At 39.8% G+C, this 19,747-nt stretch overlaps 1 protein-coding gene across 1 annotated transcript in view; it reads right to left on the bottom strand.

The window, feature by feature from the left end:
* Window positions 1-2,158: 2,158 nt before the first annotated feature.
* The window catches only part of cacna2d3a (calcium channel, voltage-dependent, alpha 2/delta subunit 3a), a gene marked incomplete at both ends in the record, with an annotated part of 108,392 nt that continues 90,803 nt past the window's right edge, over window positions 2,159-19,747 (bottom strand). The window contains 11 exons of the mRNA XM_079225797.1: window positions 2,159-2,251; window positions 2,408-2,531; window positions 3,650-3,760; window positions 7,661-7,775; window positions 10,421-10,476; window positions 11,315-11,367; window positions 11,489-11,564; window positions 13,654-13,724; window positions 15,419-15,481; window positions 15,575-15,619; window positions 16,103-16,164. Coding sequence (XP_079081923.1) covers window positions 2,159-2,251; window positions 2,408-2,531; window positions 3,650-3,760; window positions 7,661-7,775; window positions 10,421-10,476; window positions 11,315-11,367; window positions 11,489-11,564; window positions 13,654-13,724; window positions 15,419-15,481; window positions 15,575-15,619; window positions 16,103-16,164 — 869 coding nt within the window. The remainder of the gene's footprint in view (window positions 2,252-2,407; window positions 2,532-3,649; window positions 3,761-7,660; window positions 7,776-10,420; window positions 10,477-11,314; window positions 11,368-11,488; window positions 11,565-13,653; window positions 13,725-15,418; window positions 15,482-15,574; window positions 15,620-16,102; window positions 16,165-19,747) is intronic.

A 19,747-nucleotide genomic window follows, 5' to 3' on the forward strand; every position in this document is an offset into this window, starting at 1 on the left:
CGCTCTCATAAGATACTTTCAGCGATGTTTCTCTCATTCATGTCGTCTTTGAGTGTGTCTCCTTTGATGGACGGGGGTTAAAGGTGTGAACTGGCATCCAAGTGAACACTTGTGTGCTGAGCCAAACCTGTAAAGACACACATTTATGTTTCCAGAAAATGTTGTTTTTCAATGGATCTACAACACATGCATTAACTTCTATTCTTTGTTATTATTGTACTGTTTGACACTGTACAAAATAATCACAAAAAGTAAAATAGCTGGAGCTTCCGACCTGCGTGATGAGTGCACATGAGCAGTGTGCAGGGAGATATTTAAAAAAAAAGTCTTAAAGCATCTGTGTCTGTTATGTTTACCCTTCCAGCGTGCGGGGAAAACAGCTTAAAGAAAACATAGATGAGCATTTATCAGTCACAGGAAACCGGGATGGCATGAGGGCTGCCATTGTAACTCAGAAAGAAGATTGCTTTCCCACGTCTGCCTTTTGTACACACATTGGATGCACTTTCCCATAACTCATCTGGCAAACAGGAAGGAATCACAGACCGGATTGGATTTGTGACCCAAAACAGCTCCAATCCCATTATGCAGTGATAAATGACCCACCAGCAAGTCAGGGAGTCTTTGGGCCATAGAAAGAGGAAGAGCACAATCTACTGGAAATGATTAGAGTGAAACAGTTCTGCTCAAGGGATAAGATCAATGAAACAATAGAAACCAGATTAAACCACTGGCACGATGAGAATTACCTTGTCTGTGGAGCAGGAAGTTGTGGTTAGTAGAGCTGGCTGCTGGAGGTGGGAATAGAGAGGAAGAAGTAGCATGTCTCGTTGTTGACCAAAGGGACCTTGGTGTTGACATTCTTCTTCTTCTGTGAGAACTAATGTTGTTTTTACTTATTGTGCTCCTCTGTGCACACACACAAACACATACGAGTTAGCCTGGCATGGCACATGAATCTTATTCTTGCATTTATGTGTACAGAAAAAAATGTTGTGTCTATTTCCTAAACAAATACAGATGTATGTTGTGGTTGGCCTACGATTCCGGTGTCATGGTCTTTATTGTCTATCTTTATGTGGGGGATAGACCTCAGGAGCAAAGGGTTACATGAATGACAGATGAGTGAATGATGCTCTCATACAGATACATGCATGTGTGCAGACACGCACATCTCTGCAGCCAAACATTTCCCAGAGCCAACCACTAAGAGATACTGTATTAATCAACCAAATCTGCCACCAACAATAGAACAGTGTATAAGGATAATAACTGATGCTTTGTATTAACTCTATTGAAGATATGTTTTGCAAAGATCCTTTCAACACCATGGCTTCAACAACAGCATCAATTTTAAACATCATTTTATTTCAAAAGTACACAAACAGGACCAATATCGTTCAATAAGGCAAAGCTCAAATATTAACAACCACTCACATCAGAGGACTCAACATCTCATAGTCACAGTTTATGGGTATCACTTGCAAATCATAAATAAAACTATTTTTTTCTTCATATAGACTATAACTTTTTTTCCCCACTGTGAAAAAAAGATCATTGACACACATTTTATTACGACCCCAGCCACATATAATCATCTTCATCTTCAGTAGGATAATTTTTTCAGTCTTCAGAATCATTATTGTCCATTGAAATTCAGAGTGGGCCAGGGAAAGGTGCACCTGTCTCTCTCCAACCGGGTGTTACGTGGCTCTAATGCCCAGTTCCAAGCCCAGCTCCAGACCCCGGCCCTTAGCTGCTACTACCTAAAAGGAGTGAACATAGTGGTGTGAATGTCAGTGGGTTTTACTGGAAAACTTGTGCAATTTTTAAGTTACTATGTGCATTGTTGGCATTATTACTATGTTCAAAACGTTGTATCTCCCCTATGACTTCTCCGTGCAGCTCATGTGCTATTGCTAAAGTACCGTAATGATCACTAATTAGCAGCTGCAATAGCTATCCATTATCAGTCCTTTCATATGTCTTGGAGGGAGGTACCTCAGGACTAGGGGCTTTGTTGGTGGTGAATTGGAATTGGGCACAGTTTTATAAGGGGAATGAGTGTTCTTTTCTGTGGCATTGTTGCGATTCTTTTGCATGCCGAGTCAAGCGGATCCAAGTCAAGTTCTGGATGGAGAGCCTTCACCAGCTCTGGTCACCTGGGGAACAGCGCTAGGAAGACACAGAGCAGTGTTGCTGCGAGAGACGGGGTGAGGCCCACGGCTCCTCCACACTCCATTGAGTTCTCCTAAAGAAAAAGTAGGTGGGGTCAGGATATGAAGACATTTGGAATATTTTAATAAAACACAAAAGCAGAATTTGCAGGGGATATATTATGAAAAGAAACTACTATCATAGTGAGTGAAATGTGTGTGTGTGTGTGCAGTGTACGTGGCGTGAATACCTCTGGATGAAAAGGGTGACAGGTATCTGGGCGCCTCCTGTCCTTTTGCATCTTCAACCTCTCGCACTTCAGAGATTCATTATGTGCAGCTGAAGTTAAGTTCATAACAGACAATGTGTACCCTCTGCAGGGTGTTTTCTAGCTTGAGTGTATTTCAAGTTTATGAAGAAAAGTTATACTGTATATATTTTCCTGTTCTTACGTAGGCAGTAATACTTTTGTGCACAGCACAGTGTGCATAAAGGAAAAAAGCAGACTCTGAACAATGTTTGATGAGTTTTTTTGTTGCAGGCTTTATGCTACAGTAAGCAATCCACAACAAAATAAACAGCAGTGTTTATGTATATACAGTGGGACTGCACTGCATAAAATATCAGAGAGATACACATCGTAGGAGAATCTAGCTCAAGCTGACTCCACTCTGAGCGTGTCTGCTATTGATCAGTATCTCATCGCAGTGTGGGCTGTTGTGTAACACAGTCCAAACACAGAGATACATAAATGCACACACACACACACACACACACACACACACACACACACACACACACACACACACACCTTTTGGAAGGAGGTGAGAGCTCTGAACAGTGGCAATATATTGCTACATACTATATACTATATACTATATAATGCACTTTGAGTTTGCAAGTCCAAAGGTTACAGCAGTTTATGCAATGTACCTACTTCTATATTTTGTGTTACTTTTGTATTATATATTATATGTATTATAAATACTAATGAGAAATCTGAAATATACACATTTACCTGTCTGCTGAAGGGGTCTCAGAACACAATTATTATGCTTATGTCACATCCATGTTTTAGTGTTGTATAAGTACAATACCATTCACCACTGTGGAAACATTAGCATTACTTTCTTTTATAAAAAGTGGTGATGTTTCCTTTTTATGTATGTATTGTTGCTTGCGTTGTGTGTTTTTCTGACAGACTTCGAGTAAAAAAGGAACAGCACTGTGGAACAGACTTCTAGTAGAGTGCTGTTTAATAGCCTTCAGATCTTGACCTTCATAAGGCTCTCATCTCTTTCATTACCAAAAGGGTAGAGGGCAAACAAACTCCCCAAATTAAAAAGCCCTTTGTTATTTACATCCCTGCAACATTGTTGGACATGAAGTGGCTATAATGACAGTATTGTGACACTGGACACTTCCCTGTTAAAAAACATAATCTGTTGATATTGCTATTTGTATCCCAGTCTTTGGCCAGTGAAGGATATACATGATTTCAATGGGGTCCATGGTGATTGGCTCAAACATGCTGCAGTCACACTTGTTGTCCACCACCACCATGAAGAGATTACTGCTGGGGATCTGCTGGATCACAAAGGACCTGCCAATCAAAGCACAGACAGCCAGAAACAAAAAAAAAGATGAGGAAGGAGGAAGAGAGAGGGAGCAAAGGGGGATTGAGAGTTGAGTTGGCAAGTAGACAAGGCGCATAGGCATGATGTACATTTCCATATGTGTAAGAGGATGTATGTTATGAGTGTTCACATTCTCCCTTGGTGGAGGGGAGATGCAGTAAAGAGACTCCACTTGATGCATGTCAAGCAGATGACTTCTTTCAACGCCAGCTGTCAATAAACACACAGAGACATCGACAGACACACATCGACAGACACACACATAAAATATGCACACAAACTTCTTCTCCATCCCCTTCTCTTCCTCATTTTTCTCCCTTCCTTCCCTTTTGTCTTTCCAAGTCGAGCATTAATGAAGTGTTGCAGAATAAAAAACACAGCAAAGGGAGACAAATGGGAACCACACTTTTGTGCTCATAGCTTCTCATGGTTGTGTTCCTCGCCTCGGCCTCCTGGCCAGTGATTTATGACCGTGGATAAGCTTTATGAAGAAGAGAGGTCGTAAAGATGATCTCTTTTTTCTGTCACCCTTTCTTTCTGTATCTTTTGCTTCTCTTACTCCACTCTACTCTGCCGCAGCCGGTTGATTTATCATTTATCAGACCCGTATGAGAACATGCACATTTGACTGAGAGGACACACACAAATGCAGAAATACACATACATGTTCCCAGCTCTTGTGAATGAGGAAGTAAGACACAGAGGGAAAGACCTGGCAGATCAAAGCAGACCTACGAATATCTCCATCCTTACTAATTCAATACCATGACCAATTTAATCTGACCACAAGCAGCCTCCAATCTCTAAGTAGCACCAATCCACCGCACTTTAATACTGTTATCCCACCATGACCAACCAAACTCAACCAAACCAGCCGAGCAAATAGGCCAAGCCAGTTCCAATCAGGGTAAATTGGGATCTCCTGATGTTTAATAATCCGTGCTCACCCCTTCACAGCGCGGGCCCGGCCCAGCTCAGCCCACTGATAGAAAGCAGAGCAAGTGTTCCTGGAGAGAAGACATCCTGACAGCACAGCTGCTGGCCTTGAACATGCCCAGTGTTGGGAAAAGCCCTACACCGCATTTGAAGGCACACTTTTCAACCCACACAAGGATGTGCACGATATAGAGATAGAGACAGACATGAATACTCTCTTTCTCAGAAGCCCACAAACAATAACGACATCCAGTACGTTTCTCTGAGTAAAGATAGAGAATGACAGAGAGTGACATCGAGGCCCACAGAAATAAAGTTAGGGCAGTAACAGATAAAGAAACCAGGAATTAGACAGATGTATATTATAAAACCGATGAACTATAGGAACATCTGGAGTTGAAACTGATAAAAAAAATTAGCACTGCATAACACCACTTTTTGATCATGAAGGATAATGTTTTATCTTTTCAGAGCCAGCTGTACTGAAGCTCATTTTAGCATTTGGAGCAAAGATGATAACATTTCACGATACATTATGCTTAACATATGCTTTACTTTTAAAGCAGAACCGAGGCAAATTCTTTATACCTTTCATGGTAGAATTAGTCCATGCTCAGCGGCTAAATGCAATATTTTGATGTGTCCTGTAGAGAATGTTCACATTTTTACAATAATTGAATTGTTGCATAACTTGACCATAACCATAACAGCATGCATTGTATGGTTTTCAGAAATATCTGTCATCACAGTTGGGAAATTTGACCAGTAATTAGTGTGTGTAATTTGAGAATTACTAATTCAATGAGTTCAATTTGCTCCAATAAAATCTCACCGAACTGACTGGAGAGTTTTCAGAGCGATGCTGTAATTATATTTTCAATTCTCTCATTACTTTTGGGGAAACTGGGCGCCATTATTCAATATTCTCATCGTAAGCCTTTTTACACATTCTACATGATTCCAATATCTAGTGTCTTCGGAGGGGCTCTATTACAGATTTATAAATTAAGGCAGTGGTTGGCACAAATTCAGCATAAAGCTTAAAACAAAACGTAACAAGTGACATTAAAACATTACAAATCTAAAAATGGAATACAAAAATATGAAATATGTCATCAAAAAAATGTCCAGTTGGACTTGCAGTACTTATACAAGTTAAATCTAAAAATGTACACAATTATTCCTTCTGCAAATGAAATATGAACCTAATTTAACATAAAATCCTTTAAAAACTATTATAACAATTCTTTTTTTGTTTTACTGTTACCACATTCAAATGTTTAACAAGTTGTGTTAATGTAGCAAACATTTCCTGATAGCAAGTTGGAAGTGACTGTATGATTATATGAACAAATATTTCAGCAATACCATACTTATTAGTTTGACAAGGATAAAGAGAGAGAGATGCAGTTTAAGAATCTCTAACAAATTAAACCACGTCTACACGTCTGACTGTAGCGCAGAAGCTTTAGCTCATTGCAATTTTGAAATTCTCTCTTTTTTGCTCGTCTGGGACGGTCGAGAAAAAGCAAAGGAGCATGTGACGAGGTAGAATATATGGCTGTGAGTAATGTCGCTAATAGTCCTCTTGAAGACTTTCTCAGAGACATGACATACTCTTCATCCTGCATCTCATGTTACAGTCTAGAGAAGTTAGCTATGCATTAATGGAGGTTACATCATCTTATACGGCCATTTAAACTATTAAGTCGCTAGATATCAGGGAGTAATGGACAAATACAAATACCGACATCACATGCACACACAGTCAAAATACAGTAAAGAGAGGTTTAGCAGGGAAAAGCTTAGGGCATATTTCCTAGAGCATAAAGCACACACACGTGTCCCAATGAAAATATGAGAGAAAGGCCTCAGTCAGCCTGTAACGTGAAACAGATGTTTATCACCAATATCCCCTATTACTAATGTGAGCTATAAAATTCCATATAACCCAAATAAAAACTCCATTTTACTTTGTCAAATTCATTGTGCTTTAAATTTTTTTTATTTGAAGGCGACATGTTTCTCTGAGCACATAGGCCTGCCCGCTAATCCCAGTTCTGGTGTCATCAGTGGAGATGAGGCCATTCTTCTCTGACGCCCGCTTCTGTCATGTGTGTACGTGTGTGTGTGTGTGTGTGTGTGTGTGTGTGTGTGTGTGTGTGTGTGTGTGTGTGTGTGTGTGTATACAGTATGTGTGTTTTGTAGTGTGACTGCATCCCCAACCGCATTTTACTCCCAGCACCCAGGGCAGTGGTTACCCTGCTGACCTTGTGGGGCTCTACCGGCAGCAGGCACACAAGGAAAACACACACACACACACACACACACACACACACACACACACACACAGACACACACACACACACACACACACACACACACACACACACACACACACACACACACACACACACACACACACACAGGGTTCTGAGCCTCCCTGGCAGTTCCACAGCTGGGAGCAATGAAGGGCCCATTGGAGGGATCCAGAGAACACCCCACAATTGCCTGACAGAAAAGCCCAAATTGTTAATGGGGACCACACTCATTTTCCCATTTTTAAAGGAAGCCTTTTTTTCCACCACTCTCCCTCATCTCTAAATGCCTTGTATTTCAAATTGCCGGAGGAGAGAGAGTGAGTGTCTGCGTGTGTGTGTCTCTGATGGATCGCCTGGATGAAAGTGTTTTCAGGGGACAACAAATGAATTAAATGTGTTTTTCATTATCAGGGGTTACGGAGATAAAAAAAATACTGCGCCATGATGAGAGTTAACAGGATGGTTCATTTTTCATTGTTAGCTTGTTTTATGAAACATAGTGGCCCGCTGATTTTCGAAGTGTGTTACTGAACAGCAGACGGATATTGCGATTGTTGCTGTTGTGTTAGTGTGTTGTTAATGTGTGTTCACAGCGTGCGTGTCTCATACTTGGTGCAGCCTTCACAGTCAACGTTGCCCACGTTCTCTTTGATGGTTCTCTCGGAGACGAAGGCCGGGTACTCTGTGTCACACGGTACCTGCATAGTTCGACCCCTCCGCTGAGCTGAAAGCAGAAAGAGAGAGAGAAAGAGAAATAAATTGGATGAGGAAGTCATGGAAAAACTATTTAAAAGTCAAATACATATTTACAAGATGTAAATGCAAATAGATTGAAAGCAAACAGTTAAACACACCACATCCTTGTAAATATACACGTTTTAAAGAAAGCAGCGCTTCTGAACCAGAGCTGACTTTTATCCTGCTGGAGTCATTTGCAGTGTAAATCTGGGCCAGCCATTTATGCAAAATTGCTTGAACTCTCCTGCCACCCAGAGGTTTGGAACAAAACTACAGCATGGAAAGGGGGGAGAGAGTCATTCTAATTTGGGTAATAAAATATAAACATTTAAAAACATGTGGTTTTATTTATTTATTTATACAGTGAGCTTTTTCAGGGTGGTCTTCCCACGTTTTTTTTTCACGAAACAGTTTTCTAAAGATGGTGGATTATATGTGTGATTTGAATGGAGACGTTTAATTACTGGATGTCAGCAGTGCAGTATCATTGTGTGAAAAAAAGTGTGTTTGCAGTTGTATATAAATTATAAGCTTGTGAGAAACGCAGCCTACATGTATAAACGTCTGGGATTAGTTCAGGCTGAGAGGCGGTGTAGATTGGGTTACAGGCTGCTAAATTGGGGTGTTTCAGCTGTGTGTCACAGGTCTGTGTCTCTATTGTAAAAAGATATAGAAAGTGCTGCTAAAACCTGAAGCTAGCCAGCTGTGAAATTGTCTTGACTGCTTGGCGAGCAGCGATGCCCAGCTTCACTTCATTCGGGATAAGAGTGTGCAAGGAAAGCATTTTATCGACTTTCATTTTGTGGTTCTTTCCCTCTCTTCCCTCTCTCACATTCACACACGAAATATTTTCATATTAGTTTTGGCTAGAATTAATACCACTATATGATGCTGCTTAGTGCGGCTTTAATTTCAGACAGGCAGACTGTATTCAACACACCATAAAGTATAAGGCATCACAGTGTTCATAGCTTGGCGGTAATCATATGAGAATGTGCGTGAGTTTGTGGAAGAAAGTGACACAGAAAAAGAAAGGTTAAGACATAAAAAAGGAGAAGGAGAGACAGATAGACTGAGTGAGGAAAGAAAGAAAGAGAAGCCTTTTGCCTCCTGTTACGAAGCGGATATTGCTTCCCACCACTACCAATATGACATACATCCGTACAGATCATAAAACCATCAAGAATAACCGCTGCTGGACACACAAACAAATACAAATGTGCAGACACACACACACACACACACACACACACACACACTCACACACACACACACACACACACACACACACACACACACACACACACACACACACACACACACAGCCTCTTACACTGAGGTCACTTGAGGCAATCACGTGTTCTGCCATTTTTACTCATACTAGGTTTTGGATTGTGCCTTTTTATTCTGTTTTTCCAGTGGTCACTCTGACTCAGACAGAGAGGAAATAGAGGGGAGATGGTGAAGATGAAGACAGGAGGTCAGTGTTGAGGGCATTGGTTGCTTATTCTGTACGCAATTAACTTTGTTCCATGTGCACTCAAGTATTAGGATACAAAACGGACAGTGTATGCGTCAGTGTATGTTTTCATTTTTGGATTATAAATTTTACAAATAAAAATAATGAAAAACAAACAGTTCGATTGTCCTTCTACAAAACATTAATGTTTTTTTGGCACATGTAAGTTTGAAAAATGGCTTAATTTCCTTTTACTTCTTTGCGAGACAGGAAAAAAGCAAAAACTATTATTTAAAAAACACATGTTTCAGAAACTGGAAAATTAGGTGTTATTAATTTAATGCTGCACATGGTAATATTGAGGCATACGGCTTGAGGGGAATACAATTATATTAACTTTAAATAGTTGATGATTAGGAACGATGAGATCCGTAAGGACCTGTCTGTGTTCACAGTGCTTTAAATGACATGAATTGTAAGAAGTAAATCTTCCAGTTTCCAAGAAAATTGTTTTTGGTTATTTCTTTTGTTTGTTTTACAAAGGAGAATCTATTTTTTTTATCTCTCTGGCAATGGAAACAAGTGTTTTCATTTTTTTTTTAGCTTTTTATTTCTGTCTGTGAATAATGAAAATTGAACAAATACACAGACCTTTTTGACATGTAAATGAAAGCCTATAATAGAAAACTTGGAATATCTGATGATGTTTGTTTTCACAATATTTGTAAAAAATAAAATGTTTTGAAAAAATGCATAATTATGCATTTCTTAACAATTTACAATTAGACAAATGTACAATGAGAATACTAATCTTGATTCTTTCTCTCACCTATTATAACCATTGATTAGACATTACTATTTTCTGAGAATTACATTTTTGTAGCACTCTGTATGTATCTAATATGACAATTGTAACTACAACAGACATTCAAAATACAATATGGTGAGCCATGGTGTGTGCATGCCCAAAGCCATATTTATCAGGAATGTTAATAAACAATATTGTTGGCATATAAACTATTATTACAACTAGTCACACTTGCACACTTGTATATGAGTGTGCCTCGGACACACACACAGAGAGAGAGAGAGAGAGAGAGAGAGAGAGAGAGAGAGAGAGAGAGAGAGAGAGAGAGAGAGAATAAGCAGATCCCCAAAGAGTGTGCTCTTACCTTTAGCTGTGAGGTCAGAGTACCACCAGCTGTACAAGTTGAACTCCACCAGGAATCTAAATATGGAGAAGACATCGACCATAACAATACACTCCAACAAATGCTAATATAATACATACTACTTCACTTTCTACTGAATTTCAACCACTTTTTACCCTCACTATAAAAGTTTCTCAAGAACTACAGTCGGGAAATTGTTTATTTTTCCAAAAGATCAACAATTTTCTTTTAAAAGGAACCAACCTTTTAAAAGGATATACATTTTCTCTCTCATTCCATCATGTTGTATGCTTCTTAGATGCCTCAAAGTCATTAATTCCAATTAGTGAGTGTTAAATAGCACAGGGGATTTTCAATTATTGGTAGTCAGGTTGTCCTTTATTGATCTTGTAATTAATCATTTTGTGTTTACGGATAATTTGGTTATTTCCTCCCTTTAGTTCTGACCTTAGACAGATACGTTTGCTCACTCACATGGGACTATTCATATTTGTATTTCATGTAAGACATCAATTTATAATGAAAAACATGAATCAAAAGATAATTATATTTCCAAGACACAAAATTGCCGGCACTGCGACACTGAGCACTGTCTATTCAATCCTCCCATGATGCACTGTGGCAACAACAGACCACCCAGGAAGACTCCGCAACCACAACATGGCATCACAGGAATACCCATGCTACAGGAAACATCAGGTAGCCATTACCGCTCATGATCACTGATGATCACGTCAACGTGCATGTGAAGGAGTAAACAATCTTGCAGTTTATATATAGCCACGGACACACATTGACAGGAGAGGCCACCATATAAGCTCTCAGAAGCACATGTAGGCAGTGAGCATATGACATTACAGACAGAAGACACTTTGACATACACAGAAGTCTTACATGACAAGCTCAGTCAGGATCCACTTTACGATGGAGAAGAAAGCAAAGTAAGGCTAAAGAAAGGAAAAGAAGGAAGAAATATTGATTAGACGCAAACATATAATACGCAGTCTCAACTTTGCATTGCATGGAGTGCAACGAAGGTGATCGGAGTGTAAAAAATGCAGTACTCACATCCAACAGTGTGTGTCCACTGTCACTACTTTCTGAAAAAACCCAACATAGAGCCTGGTAGTCATACAGAGTGACCCTGAGTAGATGAAGGTAGAAAAGTGAGGACAGAGGGTGAGACAGAGACATCAGAGACATAGATACATTGAACGCAAGATAGATTGAATGGTCATAGAAAAGCAATACATTTGTCAGGGAGATATAGCCCAGCTAAGGTGATATAAGTCTTGATTCACATGTTATCTGTACTGTTACATGCCTGCGGGGCCTTTTTAACTGCTGTGTAGGAGCGGGATGGAAAGCTCTGCTTTAACCGACGCTTTACCGACGGATAATATATTGGGTGGATGTGGCAAGAACGGGAAAAGGAAAGCAACTGAAAGCCAAGAGCTCCCTAAGAGGTTCCTCAAAGTGATGTAGGAAGGTGTGTGTATGTGTGTGTGTGTGTGTGTGTGTGTGTGTGTGTGTGTGTGTGTGTGTGTGTGTGTGTGTGTGTGTGTGTGTGTGTGTGTGCGTGTGCGTGCGGATGATTTGGGGGGATATTTGAGGTGGATATCAGAGGATTTAAGGGCTTAGTAGACCCTGAGGGTGTGAGGTCTGGGTCTGTCTGGGTGAGGTTATTCAAGGGGTTCCTAACACACACATAAACACACACACATACACATACACACTCTTTCTCATAGCCTGTGGACAAGTTCCTATATACTTGACATGTGCATGAGTGTGATGTCTGAGTGGGCCCAGTCTATCCGCAGCCCTGGGCAATGTTCAAACCTCAGTCACAGTACCGGTGACACACAGCTCCAACACACCGCCAGGAACCAATTAGCTCTAAGCCAGGCCACATAATGGTGTTAGCAGCAAATTTAGACGAATGCAATATCTGTCTATGAGTATGAATGTGTGTTTGCATGAGTGTGTGACTGCTGTGTATGAGTGTGGGCGTGCAAGCCTCCATTTGCTTTGCATGGGAGGATGACATCATGTTCAATATTTGTATTGATTTCCCTTATTGCTTGTTTGTAAAGATGGATAATCCAAAGGAAACTAAAAAATATGTCTTCATCTGCAGTCTTGATGATGATGGATGAATCCAAGCTGGCTGCTTGGTGCAAACTTCAAGTGGCACATTTGAAAATGTCTTTTTTTGTTTTGTTTTATCAAGACAAAAACTGCTGCAATTTAGCACATTGATTCTCCACAGATGGCACTGGGTTTGGACAGATCCCACTGGATTCATGAGTGTTAGGATATACACGCTCTATTACTCATCATGCTAATAATACTTAACCAACACAAGTCATATTATTCATTCATCCTACATCACCCTTAATTTGAAGCAATCCTTCATCATCCAACATTAAAGATTCAGTGAAAGCACTTGTAGGCTCTTTGTTTTGGACTGGGACTGTAAACCAAAGCTGTCAGAGTTTGAGATTCATCCTTATGATAAACAGGAGTCCTTGTCTACTTGTGCGATGATTTCTCACCTATGATTTTTATATACTGAGACAGCATAGCTGAAATCTCCTCACCCATTTCCCAAAGGCAGAACTGCAGTGCTGGAAATGTTAAGCTTCTGCAACCACGTTCTCTAAAGATTCTACAAATGCTAGACCATACCAGTTTGACTCCACAGTCAAACTACAGTATGTCTGTGACTGATTCTCTGCATTTCTACTCTCAAATACTGGGAAAGTAATCCTCCAGGGTTACATTTCTAAATGAATTGCAGAAAGTCGCCACCCAGTGCTCCTGGCGTTTTCCAGGAGACAAAGCTCCACAACAAGCAATATCTGTGTGAATGTGTCTACGTGCGTGCGTCTGTGTCTGTGTGTGTGTGTGTGTGTGTGTGTGTGTGTGTGTGTGTGTGTGTGTGTGTGTGTGTGTGTGTGTGTTCAAATTTCTCCTAATTCCTCCGTTTCAGGAAAAGATTTGCTGTAATCCCCTAACGGAGAACTCTGCTGAGAGAGGGGTCGGAGTTCAACGCTGAATAGCTCAACACGATTGGCCAAGTTAAGAGCTGTCAGCGCGAGGGAAGACATGCTCTCATTCTGTGGCCCACCTGATATTATGCACATACATTTAAACATATTCATACATACACTTGTGCCGGCACTTATAAGACACACTCAAAGAACCACACAAGTGCAGTTTGGAATACTTACCTCTTGAAAGAGCCCATCTGCAGAAGCTTACTCATTACAGCCCCCTCTGCTTCTCCAAAGAATTTTCCTGTCTGAGAAAGATATATGATTTTATTTAATAAAACTAGAATTACAACCATGCTATTGTATGCCTCTGCAGTTTACATCCATGTCTGTCCAAAATGTCATCACTTCATCTTATCTTTACCCTTTCAGACATTCGTGTACATTTGTCATAATTAGCACATTCCTTCTTGAGTTATGGCGAAACACATGTTTTCTTCGGTCATTGTGACCTTCGACCATCAAATTATATTCAACTCAACCTTGAGTGCAACATTTGAAGTAATTTGCTTCAAGATGTTCCTGAGATAACATGTTCACTAGAATGGGACAGACAGGTCAGTGGCCTTGACCGGTGACCAACAAAAACTAACCAGTCCATACATACAGACATGGCTGGTGCCAGTGCGAAGGCATAACAAGTCATCACAAAATGGTTCAACCAATTAAAACCCCTTAGAAGCTCTTACAGCTTGTGATACCAGAACACTTTAATTGCCAAACCCTAAATCCCACAGACAACATCACACAATGTGAAATGATCTGATCTCTCCTTCTGCTCGGCCACATTTGTAGGGTCAGAACTAATTAACTTTCCCACACATGAATGTCATTACAGTTTCTGCAAAAAGAACAACCCTCTGATTGTTGATCAAGTTGATCAAGCTGATCAAGGACTCTGTGTGCTTTGACCCGCCACCCCTCTCCCTCTCCATAATTTCCCTTAAAACAAGGTGCTATTTTAAAATTGTTTATTTGGATTTAACATCCGAGAAGCTTGATAAATAATTCATTGTTTCAACATACGGCCCAATGTGATCCAAGACTGCTGACTGTTAACACACAGTCACATGCCTGACCTCATGCCTGTCCAAAGTGCAGCAAACCTGGTGATGCCACAGGGACAAAGCTATCAAACCATTAGCTTCCATTAGCCATATCAGACGCAGGACTGGGTAGGTGAGCTACACCCTCCATCCCTCCATCTGGGATGCAGAGAATCCCAACATCCACTTCTGAAACGTCCTCCTACTAAAATGGCACATTCTAGTAGATCCTCCAGCCCACCCGGACGGATCGACTGACTATTTTGACGTATCACATTAATGCTACCTTGTTCGTCGGTGATCTCTACACAACAATGAAATGAAACAACTAGACAAGTTGAACCCTAAATGCTCCGTCACCTCTGAAATAAGATCAAATAAAGAATGGGAGCCAGCATGTAAGCGACGCATGAAAAGAACAAGCAGAAGAAGGGAAGGGCAGTGACAGCCAGCGGTCTGGCTTCTAGATGAGACAAAGCCAGAGTGACAGAATGTCTGTTGACATCTAAGCAGAGGATGTATGCTAGAGCAGCACCATTCCTTCTTGAAAGCAGTCTAAGCAACAATATGCATGTGATGGAGGGAAGTATTTTAATTATAATAGGAAAACAAATGCAAGAGGTAGAGTAGATATGCACTGTATGCACTAACTCCGTGCACTCTGATGTAATCTGACTTCATATAAATATGTATACTCTCATTTGGCACAAACCCAATTGTGTTTATAGCCTACAAGCTGATGCACTAATAGCTCCTCTTGAATTAAAATAACATCCAAATGTCCCTTGGTTTAGCTTGCATGAAATGTGTAGCTTTGACTGTTATGCAATCTTTGACATTCATCTTGCATGATCTGGCTCTATGTGCTTGTGCCTTTTTGTGTGTCAGGGTCTTACCAGAGTATAGTCCTCCGCCACCAGAACAAAACCGTTGTTGTCAATGAGGTAGCAGTTAATGTTCTGGTAAATATAAAACAAAGTGTTAAAGCATTTGTAAGACGTAAAAGTGACTGAATTCTGCATAGTTGATGGAGAAAAGGAAGGCTGACCAACCTCATCATCACAGCTTATGGAGCATTTCCCATCTAACGCTGCACACTGTACGACAAAAACATTACATCTGCATTGTGTATCTGGGTGTCACACCAAATATTTAGGCTGTTTATAGATTCATAGATTTATTTTGTCAGCTGAAAACCTTTACTGCCTTCCGAAATCCTTTTTGAATAAATAAATGGACTGAAACAGACTGATGACCTTTAAGTGTTAAAAGTTCAACCAAACAATCCAAAGAGCTTTCGTGGGTCCTTGAAAAACTAAATATTCATAACATGTGGGGACATCTCAAGTTATTATTAAAGTACAAATTAATATACAACAAAAGGGTATTTTATCAAAAAATAAATACTATTTCCTTTTTTTTTCAAATAGACTTGACTTGTTTGTTTTGTATGTCTGTTTAAACTACTTGTATTAGGCAGTGCAGTTGGCACAGTTAGAATATGTGATTTAGGTACCAGTGTGTTTGTGTTATACAGGTGCATAAGTAAGCATTCAGGATGTGTGTTTGTGAGTGTGTACCTGTCTGCTGGCTGTCCAGAATTTCTTCTGAAAGAACTCCAGTTTCATCTGGATGCCGACAGCTGAAAGAGAGACGACAGTCACTGAATGTAGCAACTGGACATGTGTGTTGAAGTGCAAGTTCCCTGTAATCTTTATCAGACCAGAAGAGATATTATGAATATAAACATAGAGCCAAAGTGCAACTTTCATGAACCCCATCCGGGGGGAAAGGTGCACATACTTGTCCAATACAGTGTCCATTACAGTGAACCCCTGCAGACCATAAAGGCCCAAAGGGTAACCATACACTGCATCGTACATGTGTCCGCTTATATCTCTGGAAGATAGAATATAGAATAGAATACTGTACTATTTGCACATGTGCACTGATTATTTAACCACACTTAAAATGCAGTTTCACACAATTCTAAACCAGACCTCTCACTGTGACCACATGAAATCCATCGAATTTCCAGAGTTGGTATACAGCGGTGTTCTCCCTTCCATAAGCCTCATCCCAGCAGGTACCTAAATGCAGAGATCTGACTAGAATTCCTTGCCCGGGAAAAAATATGTCAGCTTTTTCAACGGTGGCTGAAAGATTGGCACATTCACCACAGACTTTAACTTACCCCCTGCTACTAAGACGCAGAGGACCCTAGCTTTCACTCAGTGGGGGTTTGCCAAGCGCTCTTTCCAGGAGTACAATTTATCCAAATGTAGAGCAGCCACAGGTATTGTGAAGCATGTGGCATCGGAATTGATTTTAAGGGGACATATCATGCTCATATTCAGGTTCATACTTTTCATATTTTTCTACTAAAACATGTTTATATGCCTAATGTTAAAAATATATATTTTTCTCATACTGTCTGGCTGAATATACCTGTCTGAAACGCTTTGTTTTAGCGCATTTCTCTTAAGACCCCTAGAAGCCAGCTTTGCAAAGATAGTTCTCAAAGTGTGGGTGAGAACTGCAAGTGTTGAATGAGCCTGCATGTGACATAGGAGGAAAGTCAAATGGCTCGTTGAATCACATGTTTTCTGATTTAGGCAACCCACAAAAAACTGACTGTGTTGTCTTATTTAACAGTTTGAGTTGGAAGTAATAATAACCATATGTATATGCACAAGTACTGTACAAGTTTGTTTTTCATGATATGTCCCCTTAAAATTTCAGGTAAAATGAACTACACCAAGGAAAATATACTGTATTGATTGGCCAATGTACGCGAGACATTTGTAGACTTACTGCATCTGGCTGGCAATTCATTATTAATTAAAAAAGATAGTTTACTATTGTTTGAAATTTGAAAGAGCATCTCAATCCTGGCTACACATTGTCAAGCACACATTTAATTTGCAAATGGGATATTATATCTGTCCACATTTATTTTAAATTATGGATTTATTCATTTTTAGAATTTTGAGAGGAGGTATTTGCCGATTTATGCATCATGTTTTTAGATTTCCAACACATTCTCACTGCCAAGTCGTCAAATACGGCCGGTTAGTCAGCGCCCATTGGCCAGTGCCCCTTGGCATCAGAGATTTAAACAGGAAGTTAGGTTTAGGCAACACAACCACCTTTAGTGGTTTAGGAAACGATCATGGTGGAGGTGAACTTCATTGACTGATGACTCTCATGACCACTGAGTGACAACCAATTCATGTGACTAGAGTATCACTTAACTCAAAAGGACTCAAACACATGCTTGCGACTCACATGACACCTAGTATCATGAGTACTGTGACAAAAATAAACGTGACGAAATAAGTCAACGTTTACTCCTCCTCTGCTCCCACCAACCCAAAGCAGAATCTAATTCTTTAGTTTAAAGAACAATGTGTCGCATACAGCTGTTAAAGGGAGCCTCTCTGTGTCAATTTCCGATGCCGAAAGGCACTGACAAGCTGGGAGTGAGAATAGGTTCAGATATCTTGTAATACTAATGTATCTTTAAATTGGTATTAAAGAGGAAATAATTTGTAGGATTGGTATTGATATCTTGCTGTTTTGTTATTGGTATCAAGCTATCTTTAATACTGGAGTCAGTGTTGTCTTCCTGTCATATGATTAATATAATACTATAATTATTATTAATAATATATAATAATAATAATAATAATAATAATAATAATAATAATAATAATAATAATAATAATAATTGTAAATGACATACTTCATATGTCATCAAACAATAATTGCAAAAATGTTGATTTGATCTTGTAAAAATATGTGGATCCTATATGCTCATGTGCACACATAGCTAATTGTATTATTATAATACATAGTATTTTAGAATCATGATTAGTATTATACTGTATGCCATTAACATTGGTATAAAGTACAATAGTTGTAATAAAGGTAAACTAACATTGTTTCACAGCTTAATCCAGTGTTTCAGTAAAGGGACCCTTGTGTCACTGTGTTGTTTGTATGATATTGCTTGTAGAGAAACACATATAGATACAGTGAGTGTGAATAGGATCCATATACAAATTAACATCCTCATGTCAAGAAAAAAAATGCCAAAACGCCTCAATAAATGTCAACATGTAAAGAGAATATCATCCGTGAGAAATGGTTTGCACTTCTTTTAGTGTGCTTGTGCAATTGTGTGATTGTCCAACTTCAGCGTGCAGTGGGGGGCTGCTGTGGCCTGTTTTAGACCTTGCCAGAGGAACAGGTGCAGATTATCTTGTTGTAAGCTTTGCCAGATCCTTTCAGCAGCCCACCATTTCTACACCCACATGGAAAACCCAGGAGGAGAGGCTAATTTAAGATGCTGGGCAACCGCAATGGAAACGCACATGGTATTAAACCAGGGAGAGCCGAGATCATAAAGCCAATAAAAGATACAGGATCATCTACAAAAAAATATGTAAAAACAAAGGAAGTAGTAACTGAGAAGGAAAAAAAGATAACGAGGTGGAATAAGTTGTTGAAACATGACACCTTCAAGTAATAATATTAAATGAATCATTTCTATGAAATTGCAAAATGAATAAATCTATATTCTAGGATCTGTTCAGCAATACCAATGCCAGCAGTACAGGAGTTTACTCTGTAAAATTGTATTAGAGGTTAAAAGTGCATTAATGTTGGCTGCTACCTGAAAGACGGCTCAGAGCAAAAAGAGAAAAGCTCAAATCCGTCTCACTAATGCTCAGATATTTTCTGTCCTATGGGGTAAAATTTAATTTCCCGAGGCATGATTTAAGAACTTGGGGGTATTTATGCCCTGAGCTGGGTTTATGAGTCCAAAGATGAAGAGACGTTAAACACCACTCTAAATCCACCGCATCACCAATCTGTAATCAGTGCCATCCCAGACAGGGAGAGATGACAACCAGTTTAAATCCTACAGATTTTGGGGATTCTAATAAGGATTGCATAAACGTATACATCAATCAGCACAGGGGTGTATCTGAGTATGTAGATGCTTGTGCTAATGTACGTACTGTAGAGAGGGCAGGCAGTGTTTCTGTTCTTTTTTAGGGTGTATGCATCAGTTCACATCCCACTGACAGCACCTTTAGAATAAGCATACACCCACATTCAAGTCTCACAACCACACAGAGCTGTCTGTGCGATGTAGTGATTTGCAAATTTGGTGGTGCATTCCATAGCAACACAGCGCAGGGGCGGATCATGTCAAG

The sequence above is a fragment of the Taurulus bubalis genome (genome assembly GCF_910589615.1).
Source record: "Taurulus bubalis genome assembly, chromosome: 11".
Lineage (NCBI taxonomy): Eukaryota > Metazoa > Chordata > Actinopteri > Perciformes > Cottidae > Taurulus > Taurulus bubalis.